Below are 27,051 nucleotides of genomic sequence, written 5' to 3'. Positions count from 1 at the left end.
TGAAATGAGATTTTCTTATTTAAACGGGGATAGCAGGTCCATTCTATGTGTCATACTTGATCATTATGTGATATTGCCATACTTTTGCTGAAAGGATTTATTAGAGAACATCGACGATAAAGTTCGCAACTTTTGGTCGCTAATAAAAAAGCCTTGCGTTTACTGGAAGTAGCAGACAATGACGTCACCGGTGTGAGGGCTCCTCACATCCTCACATTATTTTTTAATGGGAGCCTCCAGCAGCAAGAGCTCTTCGGACCGAGAAAAAGACAATTTCCCCATTAATTTGAGCGAGGATGAAAGATTCGTGGCTGAGGATATTGATAGCGAAGGACTAGAAAAAAAAATTAAAATAAATAAAAGGTAAAAAAAAAAAGGTGATTGCATTGGGAGCGATTCAGATGTTTTTAGACACATTTACTAAGATAATTCTGGGAAATCCTTTATCTTTGTAATGTGTTGCTCGTTTTTTAGTGAGTTAAATAGTACCTGATAGTCGGAGGGGTGTGTCCACGGGTGTGTTGATGCCAGTGTCTGAGGGAAGTCACGGCACCTGCATGGACGGCGCAAGCTCCACAGATCTCCGGTAAGAGGTGATTTTTTACCACCATTTTCTCACCAAAACCTGCTGGTTGACAAGTGGTCGGGAACCATGTTTGCTTGACCGCTCTGATCCATAGTAAAGCTTCCCCTCCGGGAATTTTAAACAAGGAAACACTGTGTTTTTGTGTGGCTAAAGGCTAAAGCTTCACAACTCCATCTTTCTACTTTGACTTCTCCATTATTAATTGAACAAATTGCAAAATATTCAGCAACACAGATGTCCAGAACACTGTTTAATTGCGCGATGAAAAGAGACGACTTTTAGCCGCAAGTCGTGCTGCGCTAATATGTCCCCTACAACCCGAGACGTGTCATCATTCCGCAACGTTTTCAACAAGAAACTCAGCGGAAAATTTTAAATTGTAATTTAGTCAACTAAACGGGCCGTATTGGCATGTGTTGCAATGTTAATATTTCATCATTGATATATGAACTATCAGACTGCGTGGTCGGTAGCAGTGGGTTTCAGTAGGCCTTTAAGTGCATGTCCAGGCCCGTCTGAAGTTTGCCAGAGAGCACATGATTGATACAGCAGAGAATTTGGGAGAATGTGATCTGGTCAGATGAAACCAAAATATAACTTTTTGGAATAAACTCAACTCGTCGTGTTTGGAGGAAGAAGAATACTGAGTTGCATCCCAAGAACACCATACCTACTGTGAAGCATGGGGGTAGAAACATCATGCTTTGGGGCTGTTTTTCTGCTAAGGGGACAGGACGACTGATCCCTGTTAAGGAAAGAATGAACGGGGCCATGTATCGTGAGATTTTGAGCCAAAACCTCCTTCCATCAGTGAGAGCTTTGAAGATTAAACGTGGCTGGGTCTTCCAGCATGACAATGATCCCAAACACACCGCCCGGGCAACGAAGGAGTGGCTTCGTTAGAAGCATTTGAAAATCCTGGAGTGGCCTATCCAGTCTCCAGACCTCAACCCCATAGAAAATCTGTGGAGGGAGTTGAAAGTCCGTGTTGCTCGGCGACAGCCCCAAAACATCACTGCTCTCGAGAAGATATACATAGAGGAATGGGCCACAATACCAGCTACTGTGTGTGCAAACCTGGTAAAGACCAATAGTAATCGTTTGACCTCTGTTACTGCCAACAAAGGTTATATTACAAAGTATTGAGTTGAATTTTTGTTATTGACCAAATACTTATTTTCCACCATAATTTACCAATAAATTCTTTAAAATTCCTACAATGTGAATTCCTGGATTTTTTTTCACATTCTGTCTCTCACAGTTGAAGTGTACCTATGATGAAAATTACAGACCTCTGTCATCATTTTAAGTGGGAGAACTTGCACAATCGGTGGCTCACTACATACTAATAAATAAATAAATAAATAAATATATATATATATGTGTGTGTGTGTACATATATATATATGTTTTGTTATTTTTCACACGGTTTTCATTTAAATGCATTTTAAAGTGCTACAGTACCAAGCAATATTTAGCACAATTGAAGTTTCGCCATTCAAAGAGATAAAGCATTGTCAGTGAAGACCGGGAAAAAGACACAAGATGAAAAATGCTGACTTTTCTAACTGTGTGTTCATTCAATTTATTTCATATTCAATTGAACAACTAGGTCCAAGATTTCAGTGTGTATAAATACTTTTTGAGCACATTCAACCATACCGTGATTGTAATTATTACGTCATCCTTTTAGTCAAGATAACCTTGATAGGACATTTCATAACGTTACATCCCTTAACAAAACTTTCATAATATATAAATATTTTTTAACCTTCGGGGCTTCCCTCAAGTTTGATCCAGATGACCCGAAAGGGTCTCAGTCACAAAAATGTCAAAAAATAAGTCAATCAATCAATCAATCATTGCTTATTTATATAGCACTAAATCACAAGTGTCTCAAATGGCTGCACAAGCCACAACTACATTCTCGGTTCAGAGCCCACATCAGGGCAATGAAAATCTCAACCCAATAGGACAATGAGAAACCTTGGAGAGGATCGCAGAGTCACCCCCACCCCCTAACATAATAATGAGAGTCCAGTCCATAGTGGAGCTAACATAATATTGAGAGTCCAGTCCATAGTGGATCTAACATAATAGTGTGAGAGTCCAGTCCATCCTGGCTCTAACATAATAGTGTGAGAGTCCAGTCCATAGTGGATCTAGCATAATAGTGTCAGAGTCCAGTCCATAGTGGATATAGCATAATAGTGAGAGTCCAGTCCATAGTGGATCTAACATAATAGTGAGAGTCCAGTCCATAGTGGATCTAACATAATAAATGGGTTGTACTTGTATAGCGCTTTTCTACCTTCAAGGTACTCAAAGCGCTTTGACACTACTTTCACATTTACCCATTCACACACACGTTCACACACTGATGGAGGGAGCTGCCATGCAAGGCGCCAACCAGCACCCATCAGGAGCAAGGGTGAAGTGTCTTGTTCAGGACACAACGGACGTGACGAGGTTGGTTGTAGGTGAGATTTGAACCAGTCACCCTCGGGTTGCGCACGGCCACTCTACCACTGCGCCACGCCGTAATAGTGAGAGTCCAGTCCATAGTGGATATAGCATAATAGTAAGAGTCCAGTCCATAGTAGATCCAACATTATAGTGAGAGTCCAGTCCATAGTATATCTAACATAATTGTGTGAGAGTCCAGCGACAGGTGGTCAGATAACCAGGCCCAGACGGGTCATCTGTGCACCTTTTGCTAATTTCAAGGCCGGCCCTGGCACACCCTGCTTTGCTGCAGGCCCACAGGCCACGCCTCCCTCCACAACTATATATATATATTTTTTTTGTAACGCTTAAATCTCTAGATCAACTAGCATAATAGTGAGAGTCCAGTCCATAGTGGATCTAGCATAATAGTGTGAGAGTCCAGTCCATAGTGGATCTAGCATAATAGTGTGAGAGTCCAGTCCATAGTGGATCTAGCATAATAGTGAGAGTCCAGTCCATAATGGATCTAACATAATAGTGAGAGTCCAGTCCAGAGTGGATCTAACATAATAGTGAGAGTCCAGTCCATAGTGGATCCAACATTATAGTGAGAGTCCAGTCCATAGTATATCTAAAATAATAGTGTGAGAGTCCAGCGACAGGTGGTCAGATAACCAGGCCCAGACGGGTCATCTGTGCACCTGTTGCTGATTTGAAGGCCGGCCCTGGCACACCCCGCTTTGCTGCAGGCCCACAGGCCACGCCTCCCTCCACAACTATATATATATATATTTTTTTTTTTTCTAACGCTTAAATCTCTAGATCAACTTCAGATCTGTCGATATAAAGTTGTTTAGTTCACCCTATCTCTAAGGGTAGTGGTCTGCACACTCTTGGCATGCTCTCGATGAGCTTCAAGCACACCTGTGAAGTGAAAACCATTTCAGGTGACTACCTCCTGAAGCTCATCAAGAGAATGCCAAGAGTGTGCAAAGCAGTAATTGGAGCAAAGGGTGTCTATCTTGAAGGAACTAGAATATAATACATGTTTTCAGTTATTTCACCTTGATTTTAATTTAAAAACAAATATTTTTAGCAACGACAGTTAAAGAAAAACTACAACTAAAACTCTTGGGGATCCATTTCTTTATTGGTTAGGGTTAGTTGTTGTGAGCAATGAAAACATGCCGAGTTTTTGTCAAGGTGAATGATTGACTGATGTCTAACAACGGAGTGTCTTCATGGTGGAGGTTGTCGGTGCTCACTTTCCAACTCCCCGCACATTTGCATGGTTAGCCAACACTTCTGTGGAACTGTACACGCTACATGCGTGTGTAGTCGCAGCTCAAGCCGGCAGGACTTTGCACATTTGCCAGGCAAACGAGGTTCCTCATTTCTCAGAGCCCAGATAACAATGGCGGCACTTTGTTCCAGTTAGAAGGCAGCTAGGGAGCCTGCAAATATGCAGCATGGAAATAGTCATCTACTGTCTTTGATGAGAGCCTGGAGAGTCAACACAAGTCATGACTCTTAGTTTGCTGTGTCAGGTGATCGTCTCACAGACAGGCTTTTTAATCCCATTGGACAATATTTATCATTTCAAGGGGAGCCAGGCCGTATTCCACTGTAGTGCCTGTTATTAAATGAAGTGGATCGGTTCGATCAGTCATGAGCTTTGGGGTGATGACCGAAAGGACAAGATCACAGGTACAACGAATCCGGAAGCAGAGGTTACATATCATGTATCGTGACATGGCCTAAAAATATCCAGATATTTAAAAAAAGGCCACATCGCCCAGCCCTATGTCCATACTACTTCCATAATACACCAGTTCTGTTTGGCTCATACATCTATGAGAAAGCCAAAGGCAGAACGTTGTTTTTTTTTCGACTCTGCTGGGATTCTCTCGGCGCCCAAAGTCCATTAACTGATTGCCATTGTGGATTTGTCCTGTGGTACTCAAATCCAGCTCTGGCTGCCAAGTCTCTGCCTACCAATCAGTTGTTGGACCTCAGTATTTCTTGACGTAACAAACGAGACTGTTTTATTGCCACTACACCCTAAGTCCATCCATAGGATGATAAACGGAAATGAACTTGATAACCTTGCCAGCCTCGACAATCGCCACATGCATGCGTGTTTACTGGCGGTCGGACTCCATGCACATGAACATTAGTCCTGAAAGCCGCTGTAAAACTCTTGACTGTAAATGTTACCGTATTAAATTAGAATGCTCGAAAAAACAGGATTAATACTCATAAATTGATAAAATTATGGACTGGACCAGCATTACATGCTAACATAATAACAAGAAACTAGGGTTATACAGTATACTGGTATTAGTATAGTACCGCGGTTCTAATGAATCAAAATCAATACTATACCTTGTTTGTAGCTGGTTTTACTTGCAGAGAAACATGTTCGGCAGTGCACACACACCGAGTACTCACAAGCAGACACGGCGTGTAGACAGAAAAGGGAGAACAGACGCATTTTGGCCTAAAAACTGACAATGAAGGTGAACTTATAACACTGAAACACCCTCGGGATGCTTTAAAACATGGCTAGGTAGCTAGCGGCTAACATCCATCCTGTCAGGGCGTGGACTTTGGTGTGGTTTGTTTTCCCGTGGTGCAAATAGACTGGAACGGACATGGCGTGAAGGTACTGACATATTTTATTATTGATTAAAAAAAAAAAGGTACAAACGAAAAGCGCTCTCAGTAGAGGATCAAAAAACTTGGCTAAGAAAATAAAACTATCACAAGCGCAAAACTATGGACATAAAACAAAACTTACTTGGACCGAGAAAGAGCATGGATCATCAGCATGGATAACATTGGTGTGTAGGAAGTGGTAGATGGTGATGTCGCCAGGCTGACTGCCTGGCATTTACAGGCTTAAATGCTGTGGTGATTAACAGGTGCATGAGTCCAAATGAACCATGTGCGTGACATGACAGGTAAAAACTAATTGGTAGTCATGGTGACAAAACAAACAAGAGTGCGCAAAAACAGGAACTAATTGAGTCAAAAAACAAAACAGAACATAACTAAACAGACATGATCACAAAGACATGACACATCCGCAGTCAGCAGGGATTTAGCAACTTCTAAATCCCTAATCCTTGCCTCTGCGGTGACAAATAAAGGACATTTCTTGCAAGCATATTAACACTGGAGAACGAGGAATGGCTAAACAACTGATACAATAGCTCACAGGCGTCACAATGTAAACAAACGCCATGGGTGGATCTACACCTGACATCCACTGTAATGATACCAAGTAAAGGAGCGTATCTAGTCGATACTACTATGATTTTAAAAATGTATATTATGTTTTCAAACTCAGGACATACGTCCCTGTACACATGAGGACTTTGATTATAACCAATGTATGATCCTGTAACTACTTGGTATCGGATCGACACCCAGATTTGTGGTATCATCCAAAATTAATGTAAAGCATCCAAACAAGAAAAAGTGATGAATACATTTTGACGGAAGTGTAGATAGAACATGTTAAAACAGAAAAACAGCATATATTACCGGAAATTAACAAGTAGATTAATATTCATTTTTTTACAGTTTGTCCTTTATAATGTTGACAAAATAATTGGTAGCTAAATGACATAATATGTTACGGCATACCTTAGGAGCGTTTATTTGTTTACTTACTACTAAAAGACAAGTTGTCTAGTATGTTCACTATTTTATTTAAGGACTAAATTGCAATAATAAACATATGTTTAATGTACCCTAAGATTTTTTTGATAAAATAAAGCCAATAATGTAATTTTTTGTGGTCCCCTTTATTTAGAAAAGTATCGAAATACATTTTGGTATCGGGACAACCCTTCAAGAAACATTAACGTGCTTCTCCATTAAGAAACGTCATCGCCGAATCTAAACCTGTTTATTGACAATAATCTACAAACCCCTTTTCCATATGAGTTGGGAAATTGTGTTAGATGTAAATATAAACGGAATACAATGATTTGCAAATCATTTTCAACCCATATTGAATTGAATGCACTACAAAGACAAGATATTTGATATTCAAACTCATAAACTTTTTTTTTTTTGCATGTTCACTACTGTGTTACATCACCTTTTCTTTTAACAACACTCAATAAACGTTTGGGAATTGAGGAAACTAATTGTTGAAGCTTTGAAAGTGGAATTCTTTCCCATTCTTGTTTTATGTAGAGCTTCAGTCGTTCAACAGTTCGGGGTCTCCGCTGTCGTATTTTACGCTTCATAATGCGCCGCACATTTTCGATGGGAGACAGGTCTGGACTGCAGGCGGGCCAGGAAAGTACTCGCACTCTATTACTACCAAGCCACGCTGTTGTAACACGTGGCTTGGCATTGTCTTGCTGAAATAAGCAGGGGCGTCCATAATAATGTTGCTTGGATGGCAGCATATGTTGCTCCCAAACCTGTATGAACCTTTCAACATTAATGGGGCCTTCACAGATGTGTAAGTTACCCATGCCTTGGGCACTAATACACCCCATACCATCACAGATGCTGGCTTTTTAACTTTGCGCCTACAACAATCCGATTGGTTATTTTCTTCTTTGTTCTGGAGGACACCACGTCCTCTGTTTCCAAATATAATTTGAAATGTGGACTCGTCAGACCACAGAACACCTTTCCCCTTTGCATCAGTCCATCTTAGGTGACCTCGGGCCCAGCCAAGCCGGCAGCGTTTCAGGATATTGTTGATAAATGGGTTTGGCTTTGCATAGTAGAGTTTTAACTTGCACTTACAGATGTAGCAACCAACTGTAGTCACTAACAGTGGTTTTATGAAGTGTTCCTGAGCCCATGTGGTGATATCCTTTACACACTGATGTCGGTTTTTGATGCAGTGCCGCCTGGGGGATCAAAAGTCCGTAATATCATCGCTTACGTGCAGTGATCTCTCCAGATTCTCTGAAATTTTGATGATTTTACGTACCGTAGATGGTAAAATCCCTAAATTCCTTGCAATAGCTCGTTGAGGAATGTTGTTCTAAAACTGTTCGACAATTCGCTTACAAAGTGGTGACCCTCGCCCCATCCTTGTTTGTGAATTACTTAGCATTTCATCGAAGCTGTTTTTATACCCAATCCTGGCACCCACCTTTTCCCAATTAGCCTGCACACCTGTGGGATGTACCATATAAATGTTGGATGAGCATTCCTCGACTTTATCAGTATTTATTGCCACCTTTCCCAACTTTTTTGTCACGTGTTGCTGGCATCAAATTCTAAAGTTAATGATTATTTGCCCAAAAAAAAAATGTTTATCATTTTGAACATCAAATATGTTGTCTTTGTAGCATATTCAACTGAATATGGGCTGAAAATGATTTGCAAATCATTGTATTCCGTTTATATTTACATCTAACACAATTTCCCGACTCATATGGAAACAGGGTTTGTATATGTCAATATATGGTCCAACAAAATGTGTGCTCGGCCGAGGCCTATGAGACTTAAATCAAAACAAGTTTGACCTGATTCAATGTGTTCATGGCCAATTTGGCCAAAGTCTCGTAGGTATGTGTGTCATATTTAAGAAATGCATTCGTTGAAAAGAGTCCAGTGTGATCAGACAGGTCTTGTTAGGATGAGTTCAGTGACACAGGTATCATTCTCCTGTGATAAGTCATGATTGTGGTGAAAAATCACTAATTTATGGTTAACCTCTTCAACACAAAGTCAATGGTTTTAGATGTGAGGTGTGAGCTTTTTGTTAAAAACGCCATAACTTTCTTAAAATTGACCCCATTTTAAAAAAGGTTGATATTGTTAAAAGCTCGTTGAAATGGAGAAACAGAAACATACTGACCTGTCTCTGCTCGGGATGGTCTCCTGCTGGCCCCATTATGGACTAGACTCTCCCTATTATGTTAGATCCTCTATGGACTAGACTCTCACACTCTTATGTTAGATCCACTATGGACTGGACTCTCACTATTATGTTTGATCCACTATGGACTGGACTCTCACTATTATGTTAGATCCACTATTGACGAGACTCACTATTATGTTAGATCCACTATTGACTTGACTCTCACTATTATGTTAGATCCACTATGGACTGGACTCTCACTATTATGTTGGATTCACTATTGACGAGACTCACTTTTATGTTAGATCCACTATGGACTAGACTCTCACACTATTATGTTAGATCCGCTATGGACTGGACTCTCACTCTCACTATTATGTTAGATCCACTATGGACTGGACTCTCACTATTATGTTGGATTCACTATTGACGAGACTCACTATTATGTTAGATACACTATGGACTAGACTCTCACACTATTATGTTAGATCCGCTATGGACTGGACTCTCACTCTCACTATTATGTTGGATCCACTATGGACTGGACTCTCACTATTATGTTAGATCCACTTTTGACGAGACTCACTATTATGTTAGATCCACTATGGACTCGACTCTCACTATTATGTTAGATCCACTATTGACGAGACTCACTATTATGTTAGATCCACTATTGACTCGACTCTCACTATTATGTTAGATTCACTATGGACTGGACTCTCACTATTATGTTAGATCCACTATGGACTGGACTCTCACTATTATGTTAGATCCACTATTGACTAGACTAACGATAATGTTGGATCCACTCTGGACTGGACTCTCACTGTTATGTTAGATCCACTATGGACAGGACTCTCACTATTATGTTGGATCCACTATGGACTCGACCCTCACTATTATGTTAGATCCACTATTGACTAGGCTCACTATTATGTGGACTCGTCAGACCACGGAACATTTTTCTACTTTGCTTCAGTCCATCTCAGATGAGCTCGGGCCCAGAGAAGCCGGCTGCGTTTCTGGATGTTGTTGATAAATGGCTTTCACTTTGTATAGTAGAGCTTTGACTTGAGCTTACAGGTATATCCTTTAGAGATTGATGTTGTTTTTTGATACAGTGCCTTCTGAGGGATCAAATGTCACGGTCATTCAATGTTGGTTTCCGGCCATTTCGCTTATGTGGAGTGATTTCTCCAGAGTCTCTGAACCTTTTGATGATATTACGGACCGTAGATGTTGAAATCCCTAAATTTCTTGCAATTGCACTTTGAGAAACATTGTTCTTAAACTGTTTGACTATTTGCTCACGCATTTGTGGACAAAGGGATGTACCTCGCCCCATCCTTTCTTGTGAAAGACAGAGCATTATTTGGGAAGCTGTTTATATACCCAATCATGGCACCCACCTGTTCCAAATTAGCCTGCACACCTGTGGGATGTTCCAAGTAAGTGTTTGATGAGCATTCCTCAACTTCATCAGTATTTATTGCCACCTTTCCCAACTTCTTTGTTACATGTTGCTGGCATCAAATTCTAAAGTGAATGATTATAAAAATAAATGTTTATCAGTTTTGAACATCAAATATGTTGTCTTTGTAGCATATTCAACTGAATATGGGTTGAAAATGATTTGCAAATCATTGTATTCCGTTTATATTTACATCTATTACAATTTCCCAACTCATATGGAAACGGGGTTTGTATAATATTCATCTTTAAATAAGTTTTACTGCAAATAGATATTGGTGTGGAGGGAGGTGTGGCCAGCGCTGCCTGCAAGAGCGGAGCTCACCACCTCCGTCCACGGTGCTGAGCGCAGAGCACCATTGGACGGGGGCGGGACAGTGCTGACGGCGAGACACAGATGAACAGTAAGCGGAGAGGATACAAAGGTGACTGAAAAGTCACGTCCTGCTGCAAAAAAACCTTGATAAAAATCTATGTACATTAAAACCCGGTTCAAAACTGCACGCTTGGCTCCGGTGCCTTGTCTAAGAGTGGAACTGCTGGGAAGAAAATTCCACAATTGGTCATCAGCCCCCCTTGACGACAGTAAAAGGAAAAAAAAAACATGTTGGTGGACCTCTAGTGTAAATAAAAGAAGAATGTCACAGAAGACAAAGTGGAGGAGGCGTGTCCTCCACTGATACTGACTGTCTGCAGCACCCATATTATAGGAGGCGGGAGACAAATATTGATGACGTCATTTTAAACCTCCCACTCTCACTCTCTCTCTCTCTCTCTCTCTCTCTCTCTCTCTCTCTCTCTCTCTCTCTCTCTCTCTCTCTCTCTATCTCTCTCTCGTCCTCCATGCAGGATCCGTGTGGAGAATATCATGGTGCTTCCTTCTGCCCCCAGCTACATGAGGTACGTCCTGTCTTCCTTTCCCCTGCACGTGATACCATCCATGCCCACATCTGTCCGGAGGGCACCTGTGTTTTTCTTTCCTGTTGAGCCCTTACATAAGCCGCACGGAGCGCGTTGCGCGGCGTGTTAGAAATCCAAACTGCCAGATTGTTTTTCCGCCGCCGTAATGGGATTGGACGCATTTGAGGGTCGCCACAGTCTCCTTGACACCTCGCCGATGTTCCTGCCGTGAGCATGACAGAGTTTTCCACACGTCAGGATGCACGTGAATATGCAGGGTGGAAAGAATACCGATTGGGAACTTTTACCGGCACAACCGGGCACCGTAAAATCAAAGGGCGCCGTATTTTTACACCCTTCGTTATATGTGACATCACGTTCGATTGCAGAGTCGCACCGGCTTAAGCGCTTGGCCAGGAAACAAGCATTTAATTACAAACCCTGTTTCCATATGAGTTGGGAAATTGTGTTAGATGTAAATATAAACGGAATTCAATGACATGCAAATCCTTTTCAACCCATATTCAGTTGAATGCATTACAAAGACAAGATATTTGATGTTCAAACTCATAAACATTTTTTTTTTGCAAATAATAACTAACTTAGAATTTCATGGCTGCAACACATGCCAAAGTAGTTGGGAAAGGGCATGTTCACCACTGTGTTACATCACCTTTTCTTTCAACAACACTCAATAAACGTTTTGGAACTGAGGAAACTAATTGTTGAAGCTTTGAAAGTGGAATTTTTTCCCATTCTTGTTTTATGTAGAGCTTCAGTCTTTCAACAGTCCGGGGTCTCCGCTGTTGTATTTTACGCTTCATAATGCGCCACACATTTTCGATGGGCGACAGGTCTGGACCGCCACGCTGTTTTAACACTTGTCTTGCTGAAATAAGCAGGGTCACGTTACTTGGATAACAACATATGTTGCTACAAAACCTGTATGGACCTTCCAGCATTAATGGTGCCTTCACAGATGTGTAAGTTACCCATGCCTTGGGCACTAATACACCCCCATACCATCACAGATGCTGGCTTTTCAACTTTGCGCCTATAACAATCTGAATGGTTATTTTCCTCTTTGTTCTGGAGGACACCACGTCCTCAGTTTCCAAATATAATTTGAAATGTGGACTCGTCAGACCACAGAACACCTTTCCACTTTGCATCAGTCCATCTTAGGTGAGCTCGGGCCCAGCCAAGCCGGCGGCGTTTCAGGATATTGTTGATAAATGGGTTTGGCTTTGCATAGTAGAGTTTTAACTTGCACTTACAGATGTAGCGACCAACTGTAGTTACTGACAGTGGTTTTATGAAGTGTTCCTGAGCCCATGTGGTGATATCCTTTACACACTGATGTCAGTTTTTGATGCAGTACCGCCTGAGGGATCGAAAGTCCGTAATATCATGCCATACGTGCAGTGATTTCTCCAGATTCTCTGAACCTTTTGATGATATTACGGACCGTAGATGGTGCAATCCCTAAATTCGTTTCAATAGCTGCTTGAGAAATGTTGGACAATTTGCTCAGGCATTTGTTGAAAAAGTGGTGACCCTCGCCTCGTCCTTGTTTGTGAATTACTGAGCATTTCACGGACGCTGCTTTTATACCCAATCATGGCACCCACTTGTTCCCAATTAGCCTTTTCACCCGTGGGATGTTCAAAATAAGTGTTTGATGAGCCCTTTCAGTATTTTTTGCCACCTTTCCCAACTTCTTTGTCACATGTTGCTGGCAACAAATTCTAAATTTAATGATTATTTGCAAAAAAAAATTTTTTATCAGTTTGAACATTAAATATGTTGTCTTTGTAGCATATTCAACTGAATATGGGTTGAAAATGATTTGCAAATCATTGTGTTCCGTTTATATTTACATTTAACACAATTTCCCAACTCATATGGAAACAGGGTTTGTACCATTTACACAACGTGACAACTTCACTGCTTTTGGGTTTTGTATATATATCTACATACATCTATGGTGTGTGACATTGTATCCGAAAATGGCGCAATATGACATTACAGCTTACGTCAGCAGTTTTTCATGCGTGTACACAAATAAAGATGTATGAATAGCCAATTTATAATCAAATCGATGCCTCTGATTAGGTGTCGGAATGGAATTTTGAGATGTCCAAAGATTCCCAGCCGGTTTATTTTATTGTATTTATTAGAGAATTAGCTGCCAGCAGTGTGTGATTTATTCAAAGGAAGCCATCAAGTTAAAAAAGTAGGCATTTTTATGGGAGGGGGCGGAGAGTTTTTATTTATTCATTATTATTTATTATTTTTGTATAATTTTTTTTTATTTATTTTCTTTTGATTTTATTTTAAAAACATTTTTGGGAAGTACTGTTTGTTTCTCAGTACCTGTATTATCATTTCCCTATCAAATGAACAAATAAATATTATTAAATAAAAGAAAAGAAAAAGAAATCATCAAAAACATGTCGCCAACTTGGCAAAGCAATATGAGAGGCGCACTGCAAGTCTGCAGCGTACAGAAGCGGAACGAGTCTTAACGGCAGCCAAGAATGCTGAAATAATATTTAAACCGCGGACATTAATACATGAGAAAATAGAGAAGATGCTGATGGTGTGTTTGACCGAGAAACTGATGCCATAGAAGCTTACTCTCCAAGGTAAATACAGTAAATGATGACTTTATAAAACTACTGTAGGTTTAGTAGTACATTCTAATGTATTGTTTAAAACAAAACAAAAAAAGTAGGCAGTTTTATGACATCACTCTGCGTTTTGTTCCCTCTGGGACAAGCACATGATTTCATGGCTGCAAAAAAAATGTAACTTCCTCTGCCCCCCCCCCAACAATTGTTAACTGGAGGAACCTCAGTTTGACGAGCAGTTTTATATCGTGTAGGTCAGGAATGTTTCCTATAAACAAGCCTTGAACTTAGTTTGGGATTGAGAGTTGGTACTTGAGTAGACTTTTGGGACTGTCCAGCTTGTATTCCTCTTTCCAGTGAAGTTGTCACGTTGTGTAAATGGCAAACAAAAAGAGAATACAATTATTTGCAAATCCTTTCCAACTTATATTCAATTGAACAGACTGCAAAGACAAGATATTTAATGTTCACACTGAGAAACTTTTTTTTTGTTGTTGCAAATAATCATTAACTTAGAATTTTATGGCAGCAACACATTGCCAAAAAGTTGTCACTGGCGCATTTTTACCACTCTGTTACATGGCCTTTCCTTTTAACAACACTTTAAATATTTGGGAACTGAGGAGACACATTTTTGAAGCTTTTCAGGTGGAATTATTTCCCATTCTTGCTTGATGTACAGCTTAAGTTGTTCAACAGTTCTGGGTCTCCGTTGTGGTATTTTAGGCTTTGTAATTCGCCACAAAGCTTCAATGGGAGACAGGTCTGGACTAAAGGCAGGCCAGTCTAGTACCCGCACTCCTTTACTATGAAGCCACACTGTTGTGACACGTGGCTTGGCATCGTCTTACTGAAATAAGCAGGAGCGTCCATGATAACAACATATGTTGCTCCAAAACCTGAACGTACCTTTCAGCATTAATGGTGCCTTCACAGATGTGTAAGTTACCCATGCCTTGGGCACTAATACACCCCCATACTATCACAGATGCTGGCTTTTCAACTTTGCGCCTAGAACAATCTCGATTGTTAAATAATGATAAATGGGTTGTACTTGTATAGCGCTTTTCTACCTTCAAGGTACTCAAAGCGCTTTGACACTACTTCCACATTTACCCATTCACACACACATTCACACACTGATGGAGGGAGCTGCCATGCAAGGCGCCAACCAGCACCCATCAGGAGCAAGGGTGAAGTGTCTTGCTCAAGACACAACGGACGTGACGAGGTTGGTACTAGGTGGGATTTGAACCAGGGACCCTCGGGTTGCGCACGGCCACTCTCCCACTGCGCCACGCCGTCCCCTATTGTTCTTTTCCTCTTTGTTCCAGAGGACACAATGTCCTCAGTTTCCAAAAACAATTTGAAATGTGGACTCGTCAGACCACTTTGCACCAGTCCATTTTAGAAGAGTTCGGGCCCAGTGAAGCCGACGGCGTTTCTGGGTGTTGTTGATAAATGGCTTTAACTTTGCATAGTAGAGTTTTAACATGCACTTACAGATGTAGCGACCAACTGTAGTTACGGACAGTGGTTCTCTGAAGTAATCCTGAGCCCATGTGGTGATATCCTTTACACACTGACATCGCTTTTTGATGCGGTACCGCCGAAGGAATCCAAGGTCCGTAATATCATGGCTTACGTCCAGTGATTTCTCCAGATTCTCTGAACCTTTTGATGATATTACGAACCGTAGATGGTGAAATCCCTAAATTCCTTGCAATAGCTGGTTGAGAAATGTTGTTCTTAAACTGTTGGACAATTTGCTCAGGCATTTGTTGACAAAGTGGTGACCCTCGCTCCATCCTTGTTTGTGAATGACTGAGCATTTCATGGAAGCAGCTTTTAAACCCAATCATGGCACCCACCTGTTCCCAATTAGCCTGTTCACTCGTTTTGGGTTTTGTATTATAGTTGCCAACATGCATGACAGCATGTGAAACGGAGGAGGAGGAAGCAGAGCTTATTTAATCCTACATTTATTCCATGTGTTGTCTTCATTATAACAGTTATATAGGACTTTTAAAGCCATTTTGATAGTAGGCTAATACAGACACTTACATCTTGTGTTGTTTTCATTACAACATGTATATAACACTTTTAAAATCATTTTGATAGTAGGCTAATATAGACACATCATGTGTTGCCTTCATTATAACACTCACATGGGACTTTTAAAGTCATTTTGATAGTAGGTTAATATAGCTAATGTGGAAAATTACATCATGTGTTGTCTTCGTTATAACACTTTTATGAGACTTTTAAAGTAATTTTGAAAGTAGGCTAATATAGACACTTACATCACATGTTGTCTTCATTATAACACTCACATGGGACTTTTAAAGTCATTTTGATAGTATGCTAATATAGCTAATGTGGAAAATTACATCATGTGTTGTCTTCGTTATAACACTTTTATGAGACTTTTACGTCATTTTGATAGTAGCTTGGTATAGCTAATATAGACACTTGTATCACATGTTGTCTTCATTATTACACATATGTAAGACTTTTAAAATAATTTTTATAGGAGGCTAATATATCTAATATAGACACTTACATCATGTGTTGCCTTCATTACAACACTTATATAAGACTTTTAAAGTCATTTTGATAGTAGGCTAAAATAGACACTTATGTCATGTGTTGTCTTTATTATAACACTCATATAAGACTTTTAAAGTCATTTTGATAGTAGGCTAATATAGCTATTATAGACACTTACATCCTATGTTGTCTTCATTACAACACGTATATAAGACTTTTAAAGTAATTTTGATAGTAGGATAATATAGACACATATATCATGTGTTGTCTTCATTACAACATGTATGTAACACTTTTAAAATAATTTTGATAGTAGGCTAATATAGCTAATATAGACACTTACATAATGTGTTGCCTGCATTTTAACACTTATATAAGACTTTTAAATTAATTTTGATAGTAGGCTAATATAGACACTTACATCACGTGTTGTCTTCATTATAGCACTCATATAAGACTTTTAAAGTCATTTTGATAGAAGGCTAATATTGCTAATATAGACACTTACATCATGTGTGTCTTCATTATAACACTTTTATGAGACTTTTAAAGTCATTTTGATAGGAGGCTAGTATAGCTAATATAGACACTTATATTACGTGTTGTCTTCATTATTACACTTATATAAGACTTTTAAAGTAATTTTGATAGTAGGCTAATACAGACACTTACATCCTGTGTTGTCTTTATTACAACATGTATATACCACTTTTAAAATAATTTTGATAGTAGGCTAATATAGCTAATATGGACACTTACATTATGTGTTGTCTTCATTATAACACTTTTGTGAGACTTTTAAAGTCATTTTGACAGTAGGCTAGTATAGCTAATATCAACACTAATATCACGTGTTGTCTTTATTATAACACTTATATGAGACTTTTAAATTTTTTTTGATTGTAGGCTAATATAGACACTTACACCATGTGTTGTCTTCATTATAACACTTTTATGAGACATTTAAAGTCATTTTGATAGTAGCCTAGTATAGCTAATATAGACACTTATATCATGTGTTGTCTTCATTATAACACTCATATAAGACTTTAAAAGTCATTTTTGATAGTAGGCTAATATAGACACTTACGTCATGTATTGTCTTCATTATAACACTTATTTAATCCTTTAAAAGTAATTTTGATAGTAGGCTAATACAGACACGTACATCCTGTGTTGTCTTCATTACAAAATGTATATAACACTTTTAAAATAATTTTTATAGTAGGCTAATACATCTAATATAGACACTTACATCCTGTGTTGCCTTCATTACAACACTTATATAAGACTTTTAAAGTCATTTTGATAGTAGGCTAATACAGACACTTACATCCTGTGTTGTCTTCATTACAACATGTATATAAGACTTTTAAATTCATTTTGATAGTAGGCTAATATAACTAATATGGACACTTATATCATGTGTTGCCTTCATTATAACACTTATATAAGACTTTTAAAATAATTTTGATAGTAGGTTAATATAACTAATATGGACACTTACATCATGTTTTGCATTCATTATGACACTTATGTCAGACTTTTCATTTTTTGCCGCTCCAGACAGATTAGTTTTTGGTATTTTAGGTTCAATATGGCTCTTTCAACATTGTAGGCTGCCACCCCTGGCCTCACTTGACCAAAGCTTTCTAGATGGAATAAACTCCAGTATATTTGCATTGGATGACAAAAAGAAACAACTTGGGTTTGCCATGTAAGTCGGCATAGGAGGACAACATTTAGCTTAAAGGTCAGACTGAGACTGAGGTAGAAGTCCAGTATTTGCTCCAGAAGTACCAGCAGACTAACCGTAGCAAAACATCCACATGTCTCTTGTCTCTGCAGCAAAAAAAAAAAAGGGTTTGTTATCTGGATTTCTGTTGTTTTCGCACCTCCCACTCTGCTGTTTCATAGACTTGATTGCTGAAGCACACTGTGACAGCTCCTTGACACCCGAGGCCACATCAGTCGTATGTGTTAGTGTTTTCTTCTTCGGAAAATGGAGAGACTATTTCATTGCCAGGATGTCCACCTGCCCACTGTGGGATGCGTCTAGATCTTCACCATGTTGATGTGCGTGTTGTGTGGTGGGACCACTGGACAAGGAATACATGCAAGTAGGGGTGTAACGGTACACAAAAATTTCGGTTCGGTACGTACCTCGGTTTAGAGGTCATGGTTCGGTTCATTTTCGGTACAGTAAGAAAACAACAAAATATACATTTTTTGGTTATTAATTTACCAAATTTGTAAACAATGGCATAACATACATATACACACAGGGTCCATTGCCAGGGTTAATGTGGTCAACATACAGTAGGGCAAAAAAGTATTTAGTCAGCCACCGATTGTGCAAGTTCTCCCACTTAAAATGATGACGGAGGTCTGTAATTTTCATCATAGGTACACTTCAACTGTGAGAGACAGAATGTAAAAAAAAAAAAATCCAGGAATTCACATTGTAGGAATTTTAAAGAGTTTATTTGTAAATTGCGGTGGAAAATAAGTATTTGGTCAACCATTCACAGCTCTCACTGATGGAAGGAGGTTTTGGCTCAAAATCTCACGATACATGGCCCCATTCATTCTTTCCTTAACACGGATCAATCGTCCTGTCCCCTTAGCAGAAAAACAGCCCCAAAGCATGATGTTTCCACCCCCATGCTTTACAGTAGGTTTGGTGTTCTTGGGATGCAACTCAGTATTCTTCTTCCTCCAAACACGACGAGTTGAGATTACCAAAAAGTTATATTTTTGTTTCATCTGACCACATGACATTCTCCCAATCCTCTGCTGTATCATATCATCCATGTATCCATTTTGGTATAAACTCAACTTGTCGTGTTTGGAGGAAGAAGAAGACTGAGTTGCATCCCAAGAACACCAAGAACTGTAAAGCATGGGGTGGAAACATCATGCTTTGGGGCTGTTTTTCTGCCAAGGGGACAGGACGACTGATCCGTGTTAAGGAAATAATGATTGGGGCCATGTATTGTGAGATTTTGAGCCAAAACCTTCTTCCATCAGTGAGAGATTTGAATGGTTGACCAAATACTTATTCTACACCTAATTTACAAATAAATTCTTTAAAATTCCTACAATGTGAATTCCTGGATTTTTTTTCCACATTCTGTCTCTCACAGTTGAAGTGTACCTATGATGAAAATTACAGACCTCTGTCGTCATTTTAAGTGGGAGAACTTGCACAATTGGTGGCTGACTAAATACTTTTTTGCCCCACTGTATATAAAATAAAAACTAAATAAGATAAGGCTCGGAATGGTTTCTTAACAAAACCTTTCTACATATAAAGTGCTGTTTTTGATTGATTGATTGAGACTTTTATTAGTAGATTGCACAGTACAGTACATATTCCGTACAATTGACCACTGAATGGTAACACCCCAACAAGTTTTTGAACTTGTTTAAGACGGGCTCCCCGTTAATCAACATTCAACTGCCTCAAGTTGTTACTCAGATGAAATAAAATGACAAAAAAAATGTTCTACATATACAAAGTGCAACATTAAACACTTTCAAGTCAACTCAGCCTCAGATCAACTTTTCTTTCCCCCCCAGCCTGGCTAACTTGGTAGTAAGAGGAGATATGGGCTTATTGTTCTTCCACCTTAGAAGTGGGTCAAAATCTAGTTTTAATGCAATACAGCAACCCCCGCGACCCCGAACGGGACAAGCGGTAGAAAATGGATGGATGGATGGTCTTAAATGTGCTGCTATAAAAACATTTGTTATTGCTTTAGCCCTGCCTGCCTGGCTGAGGAGAGGCTGCTTGAATGCAGTGTTTGCGCCACGCTCCTCTTTCTCTTCCTTAAAGCGAGCTTGATTTGGGGCTGGTGCCGCTTCAAAGGAGTTAGCATGTTTGACGTGTTGGCAGAAGCATACCCTACATGCAAGACATCTGCGTTGCTGAAGAACGAGGACAAACTGGAAAATATATTTCCAAAAACAGGACACAGCGGGGTTGAACAAAAAGCATTTAACTTTTCAAAAAGTTCTTGTAATCAGACACGTTTTTCGGAATATTAAATGGATTTTTTTTTACATAAGGCAGCTATGATCAAAACAACAACAGAAAGCTGAACGGTCACCACGCCCGCGCACACACAAACATAACGGGCGGTATAGCTCGGTTGGTAGCATGGCCGTGCCAGCAACTTGAGGGTTCCAGGTTCAAGCCCCGCTTCTGCTATCCTTGTTACTGCCGTTGTGCCCTTGGGCAAGACACTTTACCCACCTGCTCCCAGTGCCACCCACATTGGTTTTAATGTAACTTAGATACTTGGTTTCACTATGTAAAGCGCTTTGAGTCTCTTGAGAAAAGCGCTATATAAATAAAATTCACTAATTCCCAAAAGTCCCTTTAAGACCTTTTGGTACTCTGAAAAACGTTAACAACCATGTTGCCACAACATTTCTCAACGAGCTATTGCAAGGAGTTTAGGGATTTCACCATCTACAGTCCGTATTTTCTTTAAAAGGTTCAGAGAATCTGGAGAAATCAGCGGCAAGGCCGAAAACTGACATTGAATGCCCGTGACCTCTGGTCCCTCAGGCGGTACTGCATCAGAAAACCAACATCAGTGTAAAGGATATCACCACACAGACACAGAAACACTTCAGAAAACCACTGTCAGTAATTAAAGTCGGTCGCTACATCTGTAAGTGCAAGTAAAAACTCTACTAAGCGAAGCCAAAGCCATTTATCAACAACACCCAGAAACGCTTCGCTGGGCCTGAGCTCTTCTAAGATGGACTGATGCAAAGTGGAGAAGTGCTCATTTCAGATTGTTTTTGGAAATTGTGGACGTTGTCTGGACTGAAGAGGAAAAGAACCATCCGGATTGTTCTCGGCGCAAAGTAGAAAAGCCAGCATCTGTGATAGTATTGGGGTGTATTAGAGCCCAAGGCATGGGTAACTTACACATCTGTGAAGGCACTATTAATGCTGAAAGGTACAACGTACGGGATTTGGAGCAACATATGTTGCCATCCAAGCAATGTTATCATAGACGCCCCTGCTTATTTCAGCCCCTGCTTAGTTGTTGTTGGACTTGTGGAAGTGTTGATGTTGACAGTTGTAATTATTTCCCGCCTCCCTCTCTGACAGACATGCACTCATCTAAGCAGCGCTGACAGGCCCACGGCTTCCAGCTCCATCATGACCATGGAGTCCTCTTCTGAGTCCCAACAGGAGACTGAGACAACTTTGGTGAGTGGCCCCACGTGTTTACTGTGGCGGCCCCACGTGTTTACTGTGGCAGCCCCACAGTAAATTTTCTGGTAAATCTTCTGGTAAATTCTTCTTGTAAATCAACCAGGAAGTGGTTTAGTGGTGCTGCAGTTATATCTCCAGCAGATGGTTATTTGGTAGGCCACTATAAAATGATTTGGTGAGCCAAAATAAAATGATCGGTTAGGCCAATATAAAATGATGTGGTGAGCCTAACTAAAAAAATATGGCAGGCCGCATATAAAATGAAGTGGTGAGCCAAAATAAAATGATCTGGCAGGCTATCATAAAATTAAGTGGTGAGCCAAAATAAAATGATCTGGCAGGCTACTACAAAATGAAATGGTGAGCCAAAATTAAATAATGTGGAGGGCTACTATAACTTTTTGTGGTGAGCCAAAATAAAATGATCTGGCAGTCCACTATAACATGATGTGGTGAGCCAAAATAAAATGATCTGGCAGGCCACTATAACATGATGTGGTGAGCCAAAATAAAATGATTTGGCAGGCCTACATAAAATTGATTGGTGAGCCAAAATAAAATGATCTGGCAGGCCATAATAAAAATATGTGGTGGCCAAAATAAAATAATTTAGCAGGCCTACATGAAATTATGTGGTGAGCCAAAATGAAATGATCTGGCAGGCCACTATAAAAATATGTGGTGAGGCAAAATAAAATAATTTAGCAGGCCTAAATAAAATTATGTGGTGAGCCAAAATGAAATGGTCTGGAAGGACACAAAAAAAGGCCGCGCTGAGCCAAAATAAAATGATCTGTGTGGCCCCTATAAAATGAAGTGGTGAGCCAACATAAAATGATCTGGTAGGACACTATAAAATTATGTGGTGAGCCAAAATAAAATGATCTGTCAGGGCACTATAAAATGAAGTGGTGAGCCTAATAAAATGATCTTTCAGGCCTCTATAAAATTATGTGGCGAGCCAAAATAAAATGATATGGCAGGCCACAATAAAATGATGTGGTGAGTGAAAATTAAATGATTTGGCAGGCAGTACTGTATACACAGGTGCATATTAAGAAGTACTGTATACACAGGTGCATATTAAGAGGTACTATGTACACAGGTGCTTCTTAGGAAGTAATGTATACACAGGTGCTTCTTAGGAAGTAATGTATACAGAGGTGCATACTAAAAGGTACTGTATACACAGGTGCATATTAGGAAGTACTGTATACACAGGTGCATATTAAGAATAACTGTATACACAGGTGCATATTAGGAAGTACTGTATACACTGGTGCATATTAGGAAGTAATGTATACACAGGTGCATACTAAGAGGTACTGTATACACTGATGCATATTAGGAAGTACTGTATACACAGGTGCATGTTAGGAAGTACTGTATACACAGGTGCATATTAGGAAGTACTGTATACACAGGTGCATATTAGGAAGTATTGTATACACAGTTACGTATTAATAAATACTGTATATACAGGTGCATATTAGAAATTAGTGTATACACAGGTGCATATTAAGAAGTGTTGGATGCACAGGTGCATATTAAGAAGTACTGTATACACAGGTGCATATTAGGAAGTACTGTATACACAGGTGTATATTAATAAGTACTGTATACACGGGTGCATATTAATAAGTACTGTATACACGGGTGCATATTAAGAAGTATTGTATACACAGGTACATATTAATAAGTACTGTATACACAGGTGTATATTAAGAAGTATTGTATACACAGGTACATATTAATAAGTACTGTATACACAGGTGTATATTAAGAATAACTGTATACACGTGCATATTAGGAAGTACTGTATACACAGGTGCATATTAAGAATAACTGTATACACAGGTGCATCTTAGGAAGTACTGTATACACAGGTGCATATTAGGAAGTATTGTTTACACAGGTGCATATTAGGAAGTACTGTAAACACAGGTGCATATTAAGAAGTCTTGGATGCACAGGTGCATATTAATAAGTACTGTAACACAGGTGCATATTAATAAGTACTGTATACACAGGTGCATATTAGGAAGTACTGTATACACAGGTGCATATTAGGAAGTACTGTAAACACAGGTGCATATTAAAAAGTACTGTATAAACAGGTACATATTAAGAGCTATTATATACACAGGTGCATACTAAGAAGTACTGTTTACACAGGTGCATTTTAAGAAGTACTCTATACACAGGTGCATTTTAAGAAGTACTGTATACACAGGTGCATAGTAAGAAGTACTGTATACACAGGTGCATACTAAGAGGTACTGTATACACAGGTGCATCCTAAGAAGTACTGTATACACAGGTGCATATTAAAGTCTTATCATACAGTGTGTTCCCTGTCAAGACCACGTCAAACTTAATCCAGTTCTAAATGACAGGTGACTGCCATTATGACCTGTAGCTAGTGCCATCTCCAATTGTTGACGATGACTCATTGTGTCCCGCGAGCGCTATTGATGAGCCTTAACCATTACCTGGAGGTGCTGATAATGAACACCTGTCATGGCACTGGCATGTCGGCATCTCTTTTTCCACAGAAGTCTCAGAGTTCCGCACGCCACGCCACATGACGCACGCACTTCAGCTTCACCTGGAGCTGTGAAGGTTTTTCTCTCGAATTGATTAGCAAACATTACAAAAACGTTCATGTTGTCAGCATTACTTCTCACGGGAAACATTCTGGACAACAACAGAATAAAGCCGACAAAACTATATCTATAGAAGAAATATATATTTTCCATATATTAGCTGCACCGGACTATAAGTCACATATGTATACATATATACAAACCCCGTTTCCATATGAGTTGGGAAATACAATGATTTGCAAATCCTTTTCAACCCATATTCAATTGAATGCACTACAAAGACAAGATATTTGATATTCAAACTCATAAATTATTTTTTTTTGCAAATAATAATTAACTTAGAATTTCATGGATTGCAACACGTGCCAAAGTAGTTGGGAAAGGGCATGTTCACCACTGTGTTACATCACCTTTTCTTTTAACAACACAATAAACGTTTGAGAACTGAGGAAACTAATTGTTGAAGCTTTGAAAGTATAATTCTTTCCCATTCTTGTTTTATGTAGAGCTTCAGTTGTTCAACAGTCCGGGGTCTCCGCTGTCAAATTTTACGATATATAATGCGCCTCACATTTTCGATGGGAGACAGGTCTGGACTTCAGGCGGGCCAGGAAAGTACCCGCACTCTTTTTTTTTACGCTGTTGTAACACTTGTCTTGCTGAAATAAGCAGGGGCGTCCATGATAACGTTGCTTGGATGACAAGATATGTTGCTCTAAAACCTGTATGGACCTTTCAGCATTAATGGTGCCTTCACAGATGTGTAAGTTACCCATGCCTTGGACACTAATACACCCCCATACCATCACAGATGCTGGCTTTTGAACTTTGCGCCTATAACAATCCGGATGGTTATTTTCCTGTTTGTTCCGGAGGACACCACGTCCTCTGTTTCCAAATTATAATTTGAAATGTGGACTCGTCAGACCACAGAACACCTTTCCCCTTTGCATCAGTCCATCTTAGGTGAGCTCGGGCCCAGCCAAGCCGGCGGCGTTTCAGGAAATTGTTGATAAATGGGTTTGGCTTTGCATAGTAGAGTTTTAACTTGCAGTTACAGATGTAGCGACCAACTGTAGTTACTGACAGTGGTTTTTTGAAGTAATCCTGAGCCCTTGTGGTGATATCCTTTACACACTGATGTCGGTTTTTGATGCAGTACCGCCTGAGGGGTCAAAAGTCCGTAATATCATCGCTTATGTGCAGTGATTTCTCCAGAGTCTCTGAACTTTTTGATGATTTTATGGACCGTAGATGGTAAAATCCCTAAATTCCTTGCAATAGCTCGTTGAGAAATGTTCTAAAACTGTTTGACAATTTGCTTACAAAGTGGTGACCCTCACCCCGTCCTTGTTTGTGAATTACTTAGCATTTCATGGAAGCTGCTATTTAACCCAATCATGGCACCCAACTGTTCCAAATTAGCCTGCACACCTGTGGGATGTTCCACATAAGTGTTTGATGAGCATTCCTCAACTTTATCAGTATTTATTGCCACCTTTCCCAACTTCTTTGTAACGTGTTGCTGGCATCAAATTCTAAAGTTAATGATTATTTGCAAAAAAAAAAAGTTTATCAGTTTGAACATCAAATATGTTGTCTTTGTAGCATATTCAACTGAATATGGGTTGAAAATAATTTGCAAATCATTGTCTTCCGTTTATATTTACATCTAACACATTATCCCTACTCATATGGAAACGGGGTTTGTATATAATATATATTGTGAGATGAGTTATTTACAGAGGTGGGTAGTAACGCGCTACATTTACTCCGTTACATTTTACTTGAGTAACTTTTGGGATAAATTGTACTTCTACGAGCAGTTTTTATGAAACATACTTTTACTTTTATTTGAGTATATTCATAGAGAAGAAACGCTACTTTTACTCCGCTCCATTTATCTACATTCAGCTCGCTACTTTTTTTTTATCGATCAGTTGTTTGTTTTGGTTTATGACAGAGCTTCAAAGTAGGATCTGCGCCTGCCTGCGTTTCACCAATCACATGCAGTCACTGGTGACGTTGGACCAATCAAACAGAGCCAGGCGGTCACATGACCCCACTTAAACAAGTTGAAAAACGTATTGGGTGTTACCATTTAGTGGTCAATTGTACAGAATATGTACTATACTGTGCAATCTACTAATAAAAGTATCAATCAATCAATCAGAAGTGTAAAGGAAAAAAGACACTTTTTTTTTCAACCGTACTTCCCGTCAAAAGCCTAAAGACTGATCGCACAGTTCCTGTCTTCACAATAAAAGTGCCGCTCCATCGCGCCTGCACTAACAAAATAAGAGTCTTCGAAAGCCAGCGCAAACAAGCTAGCAAGCTACGGAGTTTGCCGCCAATGTATTTCTTGTAAAGTGTATAAAAACGAATATGGAAGCTGGACAAATAAGATGCCAAAAACCAACGATTTTCATGTGGTATTAGACAGAAAAGAGGAACTTTTTTTCTCCTCCATTTGAAAAAGTGGACGTTATCAGCACTAAAATGCAAGTCATCAGAATCAGGTAATACACCAACTTATATTCTTGTCTTCATGAAAGGTAGGAGTCTATGTGTTAAACATGCATGTATATTCATTAAAACACCTTTAACATGTCAACAAAAACGGCACAATAAATAAATATACATTTAATACTGTATATATAAATGTATGTATATATATATATATATATATATATATATATATATATATATATATATATATATATATATATATATATATATGTTAGTATATGATATGTGTGTGTATGTATATGTAT

General features: G+C 39.3%; 1 protein-coding gene across 6 annotated transcripts in view; it reads left to right on the top strand.

Moving 5' to 3' along the window:
• osbpl8 (oxysterol binding protein-like 8) overlaps window positions 1–27,051 on the top strand; it is a 200,896-nt gene that overhangs the window by 2,413 nt on the left and 171,432 nt on the right. For 3 of the 6 annotated variants that reach the window (XM_061913983.1, XM_061913979.1, XM_061913984.1), the window contains exons 2-3: window positions 11,199–11,249; window positions 21,564–21,665. In XM_061913983.1, the coding sequence (XP_061769967.1) occupies window positions 21,615–21,665 (51 nt within the window). In that variant the 5' untranslated portion in view covers window positions 11,199–11,249; window positions 21,564–21,614. Of the gene's footprint in view, window positions 1–11,198; window positions 11,250–21,563; window positions 21,666–27,051 lie in introns of those variants that run through there. The other 3 variants (XM_061913980.1, XM_061913982.1, XM_061913985.1) reach the window with 1 other exon arrangement.

The sequence above is a fragment of the Nerophis ophidion genome, linkage group LG10 (genome assembly GCF_033978795.1).
Source record: "Nerophis ophidion isolate RoL-2023_Sa linkage group LG10, RoL_Noph_v1.0, whole genome shotgun sequence".
In the NCBI taxonomy this organism is placed as follows: Eukaryota; Metazoa; Chordata; class Actinopteri; order Syngnathiformes; family Syngnathidae; genus Nerophis; species Nerophis ophidion.
The sequence above is the reverse complement of the archived record's forward strand: the minus strand, read 5'-3'. Positions and strand labels throughout refer to the sequence as shown.